This window comes from Lepus europaeus, chromosome X (assembly GCF_033115175.1).
Source record: "Lepus europaeus isolate LE1 chromosome X, mLepTim1.pri, whole genome shotgun sequence".
NCBI classification, from domain to species: domain Eukaryota; kingdom Metazoa; phylum Chordata; class Mammalia; order Lagomorpha; family Leporidae; genus Lepus; species Lepus europaeus.
This window is the reverse complement of record NC_084850.1, coordinates 66,065,131-66,079,458: the sequence shown is the minus strand read 5'-3', so window position 1 is coordinate 66,079,458 and position 14,328 is coordinate 66,065,131. Positions and strand designations below refer to the sequence as shown.

The window sequence follows — 14,328 nt, the reverse complement described above, 5'->3', positions numbered from 1 at the left end:
CATATGAGTAAGAGTTTGTTAGTAATTAAATTCTAACATAAAAGGTCATATCTGTCATTGACTCATTACAGATCTTCAGGACATTCATTTTACCTTCTTCCTTTAGTATGGGATATTTAAGAATGTTATTTACTCACTCCCTTAGATCCACTTCTCTATAGGGCAAGTTGTGTGTGTGTCATAGAATAATGATTAATAAATGAACTTACTTTTACAGACATAACCAGCAAACATCTTATCTAAAATTCTAGTCATTCATGCATTCATTTCCACATTCAAAAATGACAATTGAGCCCCCTGACACACCCTCTGTGTATAAGTCCTGCAATAGATCCTACATCTCATACAATTCTCAAGGAAAAAAAGCAGTTGAGAACATTGTTGGTTTTGCATTTCCACAACTAAGTGAATTGGGGAGGGACAGGCACAGAGTTCTGCTAAGGACCCATGCAGCAATACCTATTGTATATGGTCTTGAAATTTTGAATTAAAAAGAAAAGGTGGCAAGTAAGCACAGCTTTGTGATTCTCTGTTTAATTGTTTGCTCTGATATAAGTGATTAAATATACCAGCTATTCCCAGTGAGTGTAAGAGGTATAGATTTGATAAATTTCAAAACAATTAGAGAGAAAATGTATTTTATGATATTCTATTATTCTGTTTGATATCTTTAATGAATGTTCTTAAACTGGTAATGTCTACCAGGAAAATGAAATATGATGTACACTTATAATTTTTGATTTTATTTATTTTGCACTAGGACTTTCAATTTAAAAGGAAGTTTAGCATCTAATATGCATAAATAGGCTAGAATGTAAATATAAGGTATTTATCTGGAAAGTACAGGTACTGGAGATCATAGCTGCCAGCAAAAGCCATCTGTGTGTCAGTGGGATGAAAGACAAACACCTTCCAAAAGTGAAAGAGGCTATGCTCCACAGGCACATAGCATCCTATCATTTGCATTAACAAAAGGGAAATTCTACTAGATTCCAACAGTTTTGGAAAGCTAAGCAAAGATATGATACAATATATAAACTACATTATAGTGGGCATTGTTGTCCTAATTGATGCCACTTTCTTGGTTAAAACATTATCGTACTGCAAAATAGTTGAATTATAATGTTTATGAACAGATACTATTCAAATTCGTCATCTTAGAACTGGAAACCTAAACTAGAACATTCTTAAAATTCTAGTACCTTGGTTTTATGTCTCACTTCAAATGGACAAAAATAGCTTTATATCACTGATAGCATGAAAATACTGTTTATCACTGTACAGAAACAGCTTTCTGAGTTTTCATGTTCTTTAAGGACCTCTTTCTTCCAAAATCTATGAGGTTTTTTCCCTTTTGGTGAGGGGGAAATGGTATATAAAAAAGAATATCCTTTCAATATTTTAACTATAATAAGAAATCATTTTTCTTTAGAATGTAAAATAATTTTCCAAGCTCCTGAATAGCAATCACAAATAAGCTTATTACAAAAATAATTTTCTGTAGAAAGCTTAATCCTTTATTCAACGGATGTTTATAAGATGAGGGTGGAATGTGAGAAATGAATTGGCCAGCTGCTTTATACACTGTAACTTTGATATAATACTGTCAGCAGAGCCAATGAATAGTGCACTTCATTAATTGTACATAGAAATGATACCAGACAAGAATAGTTGTTCCTCTCTCTCTTCTGCCAAGAAGTGGTGTCAACCTGACATTTCATAACAATGCCTACTATTTTCTGAGAGTCTCAGAAACAATCTTAGACAGCACAGCTGTCTGACCCAACCATGTTTAATTAACGAAAATTGTCCTCCTACCTATGCCAGTAGGCAATCATTGCAAAATAGCAAGCAGTTTTCTGAATGAAACACAAACTAATTTGAAACTTGGGAAAGCAAATTTATATTTGTGAAGATTTTTTAAAATGTAACAAAATATGATGAAAAAAGACATATTTCAAATCTATAAATAGAAATCTTGCCTTGGATATTAATCTCAAAAAAAGCATTAATAGCATTTAACTTACAAAATGAACATACAGAAATAAAATGTTTCACTATAATAGAAATTTATTTGATATTTTATACATAAATTTTATATTATTAACTAATGGTGCTATCTGGTGGATTTTTTTACCAAAAATATCAAAGGTAGAAGGCAATTTGATATCATAAAATCCATCTTTGAAATATCAGTAAATGTGTGCTTATTGACTTCAGAAACAATGCATTATTGAAAAGGAACAAAATGAGTTCTATAATGGATGCAATGTACCACTGTTACAAGCAACCATCATTAAGATTGGATGCTTTACAGTTTTAGGCTGAAAACAGTGTTCAATCTCACAATTTTCCTAATAGAGTTTTAATTACTTTTCACAGAGTAAGGTTGCTTCCTCATCTTCCCCTCCACATATACATACACATTAAAATCAGTGATGATATTGACCATTCTGAGAACCAATAATTCTTCAGGTAGAAATGGATTCATATACAGATCATTTTTGAAAAAGTGATCAACGCTTGAATGAGTGCAGGTGTTTCAATCTCATTTTTCAAATTATTCAACAATGGTGGAACAAAATTAAAGGAAGAGAAATCTTACACAAAGTAACAACGTACCTAAATTTATACATCTGCTTCATACATAACATAATGATTCAATCAATGAATAACTACACAATGCCTAAAATGCAATTTTCATCTTTAAATAACATTCAGTTAACAAATCATTTCATTTTATATCAATAATATTTTGAAATGGGTATTACTATCCATATTTAACAATGAAGAAACTAAAGCTCAAAATGTTTTGGAGGAACTTCTCTATTTCCATCACAAAAAAAGATAAAATTTTATCTTTTTAATTTATTTAATTTTTACAATCTAGTCATTAAATATTAGTTGAATCATTTTATCCATTTAAAATATTTTTTTAAATGTATGCATTATCTGTTTTGGTCATTTAGGTGCCCAAATATCAGTACTTGATTTCCTAATAGAGTGTTTTCATACTAATTAAATTTCCAATTAATGCAAAGTCTTAGAAAAGAATTCTCAAATATTTTGAATCTTACCTTTTCTATATTTTTCCAACATTCAAAATAATTACTTTAGGTAAGAGAGTTTAACACATAAGCACAAAGTTTATACAGGTATATTTTTTAAACGATTTTAACACAACTATTAAATGACAAAAAATGCACTAAATTTCTAGGGTAATGGTTCAAAAAATTTAAATTATTTAAAGGATTTTGCTAACCTATCCCCATAGAAAATAAGGGGAGTTTTTTTTCACTATATTTTGCAGTCAAGGGGCTAGTATTGTGATGCAGTAAGTTCAGCTGCCACCTATGACACCAGCATCCCTATGAGTGCCAGTTCAAGTCCCAGATGCTCAACTTTTGATCCAGCTCCCTGCAACTAAATGTGGGAAAAGCAATGGAAGATGGGCTTAGTACCTTAGTGCCTACCCCCTATATAGCTAGAGTTCCAGGCTCCTGGGTTGGACCTGGTCCAGCCACAGTTGTAGCCATTTGGGGACTACATCAGCAGTTGGAAAATTCTCTCTCTCTCTCTCTTTTTCTCTCTTTCTCTCCCTTCTCTTCATCCCTTCCTCCCTCCCTCCCTTCCCCTCTCTGCTTTCCAGCTATGTCTTTCAAATAAACAAAATAAATCTTTAAAAAATTGCAGTAAAAAAGGTTAAACATCACAGCCTAAAGGATACTTATAATCCTTATTCAAAATAAAAGATCTACACTTATAAGAAATTTAAGCATCAGGAGATTGTCAGAGGAAGCAAGTTGATTTGACAATACTGTTTTCCCTGTGTCACTTTCTTCAGGACCAACAGACTCATGGTAACAATTTCCATATTGTCAAATTTTATTTTATTTTTTAGAAGCTCAGGGTTCTCAAAAGAAGGAAACCACTTAAAGGATACCATTTCAAAAGCTCCAGTCAATGCTTTAGATTAGAAGGTTGAAATTTAAATTGTTTCATCTAATCCTATACCTTTGTTGAATCTTTCTACTTGTCTTTTATAATACGTAATACAGACAATAATAATCAAAGACAATTTAAAGCACAAATTACATCTCTTAACAAGTTAAGCAAATTAAGACACAATCACGTGAGCCCCACATAGAATCCTTGTTTTCAACTTATAACATTTTCATCTAAAATTCTAGCAACTGTATCATAACATGAAATCATTTTAGTACTTGGAGTAACCTAAAGGCATTAGTTCTGTGAAGTTGAAATCAATCTTTTTTGCTTTTTGAGCTTTCACAAAACCTGCAGCATTTGAAAAGCTATTTTTCAGTGTTCCTTAACTTTTTCTTTTAGAATAGTTTTAAATTTACAAAACAAATGTTGTGAAGTAGGGCAAAACATTCCCATACTCCCCAAACCCAGCTTCCCCTATTATATTAATGTATTTGTCACAATGAATGGACCACATTCTTTATGTTTTTTAAATACACAAGATAGTCTATCTAAACTCTAATGCGAAACTTTTTAGATGCTAATACTGTTTAACTTACCATGTGAATATTCAGCCTTCCCATCTTTGACATTAGACATGAAAGATGAATATTAGTGGTTACATACCAGTGATGGAAAGGGAAAACATAGCATTCTCTAGGGCTTACAAAAGAAGTAATAAAAATATTAAATTGTAATGGCAGAAAGTTCCTCTCTATAAGAACAGTTAATGCCAAGATAGTGTATACGGCATATCATCTAATTACTTACCACAGGAACAATATTGTGTTCAGACACACTAACCTGCTAGAATAATTCTCCCCTCCGAAGAGGGGACCCCATGGCAAGCTCTGAGAATTTTTGTTAAACAAAAAGTCATATTGCCTCACTCCACCTCCAGTATTTGGAATGTAGCCAATTAACCTCTACAGGGAACACAAAATCTTGTTACCAAATAACCCTTGTAGTACTGCGACTAAATGACTCTATGAGAGGTAATAGAAAATCCTAAATGAGCATAAAAGGAGGGTTCCCCTTGCAGACCTAAGAGTTGCAATTTCCTACATTTCCAGTGGAAAGTCAGACTTAGTTCCTAAAAGAAATTATTCAAATCAAAGATTTGGCCAATACTTACGCCACAATCCCTGAGAGGTGGAACAATTCAGCTGTCAGGTAGGAGAGATAACTATATAAGAAGACAAAGAGGGGTTCAATGACCCGGATTGTCTTGGTAAAACGAGTGGTAAAAGCAGCAAACACGCCAAACAGGAGCCCAATGAAAATTCCTCCTATTCCAACCAAAAAAAATTTTCCTATAGCAGCCAAAATATCCACTAGTTTGATAGATGGCATTTCACAGAAAGATTTGAACAGCTTATAGAGTACCTGCATAAGAAAAGATTAGAACAAATGTAACAATCAGAAAAGTCCCCAGTCATGCCCTATCTATCCTTCTAATTTGAGATTCCTCAATTTTGAAGTCCAACTCACCATTCCCATGCTGAACATATGTTCCTGGAATGTTTACCCATTATCATGATCCATTGCTACAGATCATTGTCAGATTATGCATGATTCTATTTGAAATGCTTCTGATGGGCTCTACCAATATACTTCCTGGATAAGATATTCTCATCTGGCATAAAAAATAACCCCATTGAGTCTAGAAGGGTGATCCAAGCTGATAAGAGAGTAATAGTAGCAAGGAAGAATTGTCATTTTCTAAAACATATCAATGACTGTTAAATCACATTCTCTCGATTCATAAACTCACTTCTAGGAGTAACTTGTTCAATTATGGCCCATCCAAGTTCAATTTTTATCTAAATTGCAGGGGTCAGCTTAAGGGAATCTAATTCATTGTTTGCATGCCTGAGATACTTACAACAGTAACAGCATCATTAAGGAGTGATTCTCCAAACACCAAAATGTGAAGCTTCTCATTCACATGTATTTCTTCAAATACAGAGAGTACAGCAACAGGATCTACTGCAGCAATCAAACTACCAAACCAAAGGTTATGGAGCAATGATACGTCTTGAAGGTTGAAGTACTTCACCTGACATATGCCATAGAGGGAAAGGCCTATTCCAAAGGCATTCCACATGGTTCCAACTACTGCATACAACAGAATGGTTCCTATGTTCTCAAAAAAGGGCCGACTTGGCATAAAATATCCTGCCTCAAGGACTATTGGTGGAAGTAAGTACAGGAAAAATATGTCACTATCCATGACTGGTGGGGATTTGTCATTTAAACTGTAGATTAGTCCTCCCATGATGAGACCTACAAATATCAAAAGGCAGCTTTCAGGTACAACTGTGGGCATCTTATTATAGAGGTGAAATCCTGGAAAAGAGAAAAAAATAGAGTGTTATAACATCTTCATTATCTATCCCCTCCAGAAGCCATCCTTCTTGTCAACCTCATGATTTCAGGAACATAGTTTCTCAATCATTTCACATATTCCATTGTAATAACGACTTAGAGATACAGAAGCATGAATCAAGGCATTTGTCTCTATAATGGAAAAATTTACTAACAGAATAAAAGTATTCACAGTTAGCAACAAGATTATTCATGTGCCCACTGAATCATTTTCAAATGTGAGCACATATTTCAAAATGGAAACAATACATTTATCCGATAGAAATATCTTTTTCCTCGTATGATGACCATAGTGATAGACATCAGTAGCCTAAAAAATATATATAACTGAGAATCATGATTCAGATGTCTTCTTTGAGTAATAAGAGCTGAAAAGGCCATTAGTAATCATAACTAATTCCTTATTCAATAAGAAATCAAAAATAATTAGTTATAAGGAACTAGAGGTCAAAGAAGCAAGGTGGCTCTTCATAGTTACACAATAAGTATGTGACAGAACTGATCTAACGATCCGGCCAAGTCTCCTGACTCCTGACCCAGTGGACCCAAAAGTACTTCAAACTGTCACTTGGGCTGTTTGACGGGCTTGGGATTCCAATAATTCATGCTAGTGGATTATGAAAATGCAATCACAATCATAAAGTTTGTTCTTGCTGAAAAGTACATATTTTATCTTATGGGCAAAACATGGCCACCCCCCGTGGCCTACATGGCTGCAGTTCTGTGTTTTACCCTATATTCTTTTTCCTTGACCTTGTGTAATATACCACATCATCATGCTCTAGCTAACATGAAACCTACAGATAATGACTCTAATTATCATGAGCTCTCTCAGCTGCAGAGACAACCTCAGAGGTCTTCTAAGCTAATCAATTCCCTTTGTTACTCAGACATAACAATATACTGCTTAAATCCCTCTCTAATGTACCTGTTAATTAATTTGATGACAAGTTTCTCATGGACTGCCACTAGTTTTTACATTTATCACCTTCGCACAGTGCTGTCACATTGAAATAGCTGAACAGATACTTATCAAATAAGTAATAAATACATTTTTAGAAAAGAAAATCAACTGGCTCCTGAATTAGAATTTCTCAATAGCTGCAAAAAGTGAGTGCTTTCATATATACGAGGAGTCTCCAAAAGGTCATGGAAATTAATGTTGGAAAAAAAATTTTAAATGAATTTCAAGATTTTTCACCTCAAAATAATCAACTTTTAATTCCATTTCCCATGAACTTTTTGAAGTGCACTTGGATTCTGCCATTTAATTATTTCATCACACCAACACAGGGTAAATACTGCTATTCTCATTTTATAAATAATAAAAATGGAGAAAAAGAAGTATTTAATTCATCTAATACGTATTTATTAGTTGCCTACCATGTGGTAGTCACTACCTCCTAATTTGGCCCAAATAGTAAATACGTCAAAGTAATTTGTTCACTCCACCTCAGATTGCTGCTTTCTTCCTTACAGTCTACAGGATAATTTCTTTCCTCAAAAAATTGAAATAATTTGAAACTTCCTCATAGGAAAAATGGAGTCTGTTTCAGTTTTTCAGTCCATGGCCCAGCATAATATTTTACATCTAAAATATTTCCAGAAAATATTTGCTGAATAAATGAATGAATGCTAAAAAAGGAATTTTTTAACTAGCATTCTCTTACTAAGTTTATGACAAAAATTATCTGTCAGTGATAGCTCAATACAGTCCTACCATAACAAATAGCAGTTGGGTTCTTTTTGCCCTATAATCCTGACATTAACATGTTTTATTGTAATCAGTATATCTAGCATTGCAAAAAGTATAAAAGAACTTTATTTGCATGTACTAATTGTTGTCACCCAAAACAACATGTATTTCTGATCAAGGAGGCAGGAGACTAGCATCCAAGTTCTGGTTGATGAACGTGAAAAAGCATCTTAACTCCCTAGTCCTCAGATATCCTATCTATAAGAGAATTGATGAAAATGAGGTGGTTGGACATGAATGATCTCTAAAGGGTTTTCCAAATCTGACAATCTATCACGCCGTGAACCTATGGATATTCTGATATTAAATAATACATTTTGCTATTGCTAAAACCATCATATTGATAAAATCACTTAAATAAAACTTTGGAATGTTAAACATGATTTATTTAAGAAGTAATAAATTTGTCTCAAAACAGCAAAATCCTACAGATTCTCCCAAGCTGCCTCGCATTATTTTTGGCTCTCATCCTATAAAAATGGTCACTTAATAATGAACACTTTGAACCGTAAAAGGAGTGTTATAATTTTAATGCCACCAAGGCGAAACTCAGATAAATTATTAAAGAACATAAAAGGATTAACAGAATAACTCTCCTTAAGAGAGCCATAACACTAGTAATTCAGAGAGTTCATATAAGCTTAAAGGCTAAAAAACATAGTCATTCTTCTCACTCACAGGATTTATTCTTGGGTTGTATTTCCCTTTGAATTCTTTGTTCATTAAAATTATTTTTGATTGTACATATTTGTGGGGTGCAGTGTGATAATTCGAAATCTGTATACAATATGTAATGATCAAACCAGGATACTTAGCATGTCTGACTCCTTAAATATTTGTCATTATTTTGTGTTGGGAACTTTCAAACTCTCCTCTTCTAGCTTTTTATAATAAATATTTAACAAATTATTGTAAACTATATCACCCTAAAATGCTGTAATACATTAGTATTTACTTCTCCCACTTAATTGCATTTTAGTACTCATCATTTAACCTCCCTCTAGCCCCTCTCCTCCCTTCCTCTTCAATTCTGAGTGGTCATTTATTTTAAAAATGGGAAATGTATTTTTCCCACTTTCCCACTCCCTGGAAAACATAGAAAGGTTCCTGTGGGAAAAAGGGTGCCTAAAAATTAAGATCAGTTAGTATCTAGAATCAAAGTGGTAATATTTATGTCTTTGTTTCTGAAGTTATGCCTTCTCCCAACCTTGAGAAGCTGTGACATTTGCAGCGTAAATTCTTGTACTGGGCCTATGTCCATCACACGTTAATATAATCACTGGAAAGTGATAATTTAGTTGTGAAGAAAAGATTGTTTTGGGAGACAGAATGAGAAAGAAAAATGTTCCACCTTGCCTTTCTCTGGTCTTTTAAACCAAAGGGTTCCTTTCTTAACATCTAGAGAAGTTTTGCAAGTTCTACTATTAGGCAACTCTATGCAAAAGCTTGGGAAATCCTTCACTTACCTATCTTTGCCAAAGAAGCTAACATAATCCAGAGTGTGATTTCAAAAGGGATTTGCACATGCTGGTAGTCCAGTGAGAAGAGGAGTGCATGAGTAGATACCACTGAGCCATTTTCTGGTGTTTCTTCTAGTCCCCAGCTGCCATTGTCATTCTGCAGATCCCTGTGGTGCTGTAAACTATTCCCAGAGGTTCCCAGAAGCTGGAAACAGAATTGCCCCAACAGCAGAAGCAACAGAAGCCCTAGTCCACAGGCCATCACCAGCTTTCCCAACTGCACTCACTAAAGTAATTTAATATCCTTCTTAGATGCAGCTGCTCTCAAATGTGGTTCGATTCCCCTAACCCCTAGACTGGTGGTTAGCACTTAGTAGCTCAGTGGATACTCCAGCAGCTCTCTGGAGTCCCTGCAGAGAAATGGTAGGTTGTTATGCCCTGCAGTGAGACTGCAGCCAGGAGCCAGCGGAAGGGAGGGAGCTAGGAAAAATTCATTGATTGACATGGAAAACGATTTTACCCTCAGTCCTAACTCTCAAGAGAGAAAAACCATTGAGAACTGGATTCTGGCCATTTAACAGCCTATTTCTGATTGTAAAATTATTCCAGTTTCCTAAAGATATTGAAAAAGTGTTCAAGAAAACTTCCTAAATTTCTCAAAGACTATCAAGTTTTCTGCACCCAGGGACTCAAAGTAGAATGTCAATTTAAATATGAATATTGCAGGAAAACACTAGTAGCAGAGCTTCTTGTTTTTACAAGGAGAGTAGAAAACATTGACAAATGTGAATCAGCTGCCCCTAAAAAACTCCAGGAAAATAATTCTTCATTCTGAGTAAGTGACATAATAGTTAAGAATAAGGAAACAGCATTTTTTTTACCAAAATTCTTATTACGCATGAGATTTTTTCAATGGAACTTCTGAAGACGTCAAGAACCTTCTACTTCTACTTGCAAACCATGAAAGCTACACTTATTTTATTGTTTTGTCAAATTACTCAGCTTTCACCATGACCAATAAGTATCAACTTGATAAACAGAAAACTCAGCTATATTTTAACAGTGAAAGTGGAATCTATAAAAGTTGTAAATCCTTCTGCATAATCATGCCTTTTTAACTGTTAACCCAGTTTTATTGAGGTATAACAAATAAAATGCATACATTAAAGGTGTTTTTTGAAGCATGTATACATTGTAAAATTATTTCTATAATTAAGCTAATTAACATAGCCATAAATTTAAGATCTATTCTCTTAGCATATTTTAAATGCATTGTTAACTAGCTATATATTCTCTAGAATTTATTCATCTTATAAATGCAATTTTGTACACTTTGACCAATACTTCCCCATTTCTTTCACCGTACAATCCCTGATCATCATCCCTCTAAGAATTCAGTTCTTTAAGATTTTACATATATAGGTGTGAATTTAAGCCTATTTTGCTTTCCGTTAACAAAATCTTTAGAATATATCCTGGCATACAGATCACTAAATTTAATATAATCAAAAATCTAACATCTACAACTTTATCTTGATTGTAATCATCAGAGGATTTATGTAATTAAAGGTAGGATAAAGTGTATTGTTGGTTTCATGGAATAGAGCCAGTCACATTATGAAATCTCTATGTGACTTATTTGCCTGAATTTTCAATGAGGATTCCCATCATATTGTCATATAGTTAACAAAAGAATAAATAAAACATGTATGTGTGTATTATGTTTTATCTTGAAAAAATGATTATTCTGGTCTATTTGTTTTATAAACTAAATTTACAATATTTCTATGAGGAAGGAATAATAATAATAGAGAATCTTATAACAATACATGTCTAATACAAACATTCACAGTAGTTGAAAAAGGCAATGAAAACAACATTTACCATCTTTGGTCAGTATGCCATAGGGTATATAGGTATATATATATGTGTGTGTGTGTGTACATATTCATATATTTACATGTGTGATATACATGCATGTGTATTTGTATATGAATTTCTGTATATACCTACATATTACATGGCATGCTGACAAAATGGCAAATTTTGTTGACTCCTTTGCATGTCTGTACTCCTGTATATATATTTGTCTTATTACTATAAAGTCCTCTATTAGTCCCTTTCCTAAAATGTATTATATTTTTAGTTTCTAAAGTTAAATAGGCTAGACTAGATCACAATTTTCTCAAGGTAAAGATATTTAAAATATAGCAGTGTTTGCAATAAATACTCAATGAAAAAATTTACAGAGATTAGCAATGAGTACACATTGAAAATTATGTATATTTTGAGTATTATGGCAAATATACATATTTGTTATAACAAGGAATATTGTTCTTTCTTGGTTTTTATGTGAGCGAAATACTGCTGAATTACACAGTAGATGTGGGAAAATGTTTTTCTAGTAATTGCTGATTTTAATAATAATCATTCTTACTTTTCAGACAGTAGACAAAAACAGGAAGAAAAAACCAAAATAAGTAAATACGCATTTCACAAAACAGGATGTCTGGGTGTTAACAATGAGGTTGACTATTCACAGAGAACATGGGTAATTAAAACATCAGAGCCTAAGGCTATTACATAAATCAATGACCCATTTTTTTCTTAGCTGCCGAAACACCATCCAGCCTAACAGCTAATGATAAATCAATGACCCATTTTTCAGCAAAGAGAAAAAAATTTGGAAACACATACTCACAAATATATATGCTTTAGCTTTGCCAACAAGAAGTCTGCCTTGAAAGGAAACCTAATGTTAAAAAAGTAAGGCATAATTTTAAAACCTGAGAACTTGAAATTAAATTTCCCTCTAAACTTCTTTATTTGCTATTTTATTTGCCATCGTTCTGCACTCCACATTTAGCTGTCCACTTTACTTTTTAGATCAGAGATGCTAATGTGACACTAACCACAATTCTCAGTAATTATTTTCTCAGTTTCCAGTAGACCAAATTCTAGAATAGTAACATTAATCCTGGAACATTCAATATTGATATACTTCATTAGGTAAGCCTAGCCTTTTATATCAGAGTCATATGTTGTGTGTGATTTTAGGATTTATGGACAGTCATTCCATAATCTGAAAAAAATACCTTTCTACTCTTCCATTTCTTTCATCTTTTTATTGATGTATAATTCACATTTATCAAAATGCACAGTCCTTAAGTGTTCAATTTGATGGGTTTTGACAAGTCATATGCACTTTTGTAACTATCATTCAGAAGAAGACACACACATAAAACCTTTCTCTCTCTTTTTTTCTCACCCTATTCCCCAGGCAATCACTCTTCTGAACTTTTTAAACATGTTAGTTTTTGCCTGTTCATGAGCATCATATAAATTAATCCATACATTATGTACTCTTCTGTGTCTGATTTCTTTGGGTTGGTATAATATCAGATTTATCCACGTTTTTGTGTGTATCAGTGGTTCAATTTCTTTTAATTTTTAAGTTTGTCCCATTGTATAAATATACCGCAACTCATTTAACTAATCTCAGATTAATGGACATTTGGGTTGGTACTGATTTTTGGGTATTGAAAAAGGAGCTGCTACGGGGGTCTGCCTTCTGGTATAGCTGGTGAGGGCGCCACCTGCAATGCCGGCATCCCATATGGGCACTTGTTCAAGTCGTGGCTGCTCCACTACCTATCCAGCTCCCTGCTAATGGCCTGAGGAAAAGCAGCAGAGGATGTTCCAAGTGCTTGGGCCTCTGCCACCCATATGGGAGACCCAGATGAAGCTCCGGACTCCCAGCTTCGGCCTCGCCCTGCCCTGTCTGGTGTAGCCATCTGGGGAGTGAACCTGCAGATGGAAGATCTCTCTCTCTCTCCTCTCTAATTGTTGCTTTCAAATAAATAAATAAATATTTTTTTAAATGGCTGCTAAGAATGCTTCTTAACAAAATGTTCAAGATTGCATATGGATGCATCATTTCTTTATTGTTAAATTTTAGACTTCACTGAAGTATAACTAATATACAAAAATGTACACATTAAGTTACATATTTTTTAATATTTATTTGTTTATTTGACAAGCAGAGTGTCAGAGAAGGGGGGAGGAGATGTTTTCTATTTGCTAATTCACTCCCCAAAAGGCCCCCGAAGCAGGAGTTGAACCAGGCTAAAGCCAGGAGCCTGGAACTCTATTCAGGTCTCCCATGTGGGTTGTAGCATCTTTTGCTGCTTTCCCAGGCACATTAGCAGGGAGCTAGATTGGAAGTAGAGAAATGGGAGTTCAACAAGTGCTTTGATATGGGATGCTGATACCACAGGCAACAGCTTAATATGCTGTGCCATAACACTAGTCCTTTAGTTTATACATATTGATGAGTGTGGACATGTGTATATGTCTATGATACCATAACCATAATCAAGGTACACAATATATCCACCACCTCCAAAAGTGTTCTTTTACATGGGTGTTAAGAATACTTAACATGAGACATACTTTCTTAATGTTTTTATTAGTGCACCATACCATAATTTTAACAGTAAGTACCAAGTTATAAGCAGATCTCTGAAACTTATTCATCTTGCATAAGTGAAACTGTATATACATTGAGCAAGAATTTTCCATTACCTCCTGCCCACAATCCCCACAACCAACATTAAATTCTCTGCTTCTATGAGCTTGACTATTTTAGATACCTTACATAAGTAGAATCATGCAGTATTTGTCCTTTTGTGACTGACTTATTTCACTTAGTATAATATCCTGTAGGTTCATGCCAGTCAT

At 33.9% G+C, this 14,328-nt stretch overlaps 1 protein-coding gene across 1 annotated transcript in view; it reads right to left on the bottom strand.

The window, feature by feature from the left end:
* Positions 1-14,124, bottom strand: part of LOC133752655 (sodium/hydrogen exchanger 2-like) — a 71,064-nt gene extending 56,940 nt beyond the window's left edge. Inside the window, 4 exon segments of the mRNA XM_062183053.1 lie at positions 5,120-5,370; positions 5,870-6,333; positions 9,595-9,793; positions 14,071-14,124. Of these exon segments, the coding sequence (XP_062039037.1) occupies positions 5,120-5,370; positions 5,870-6,333; positions 9,595-9,793; positions 14,071-14,124 (968 nt within the window).
* Positions 14,125-14,328: the final 204 nt, after the last annotated feature.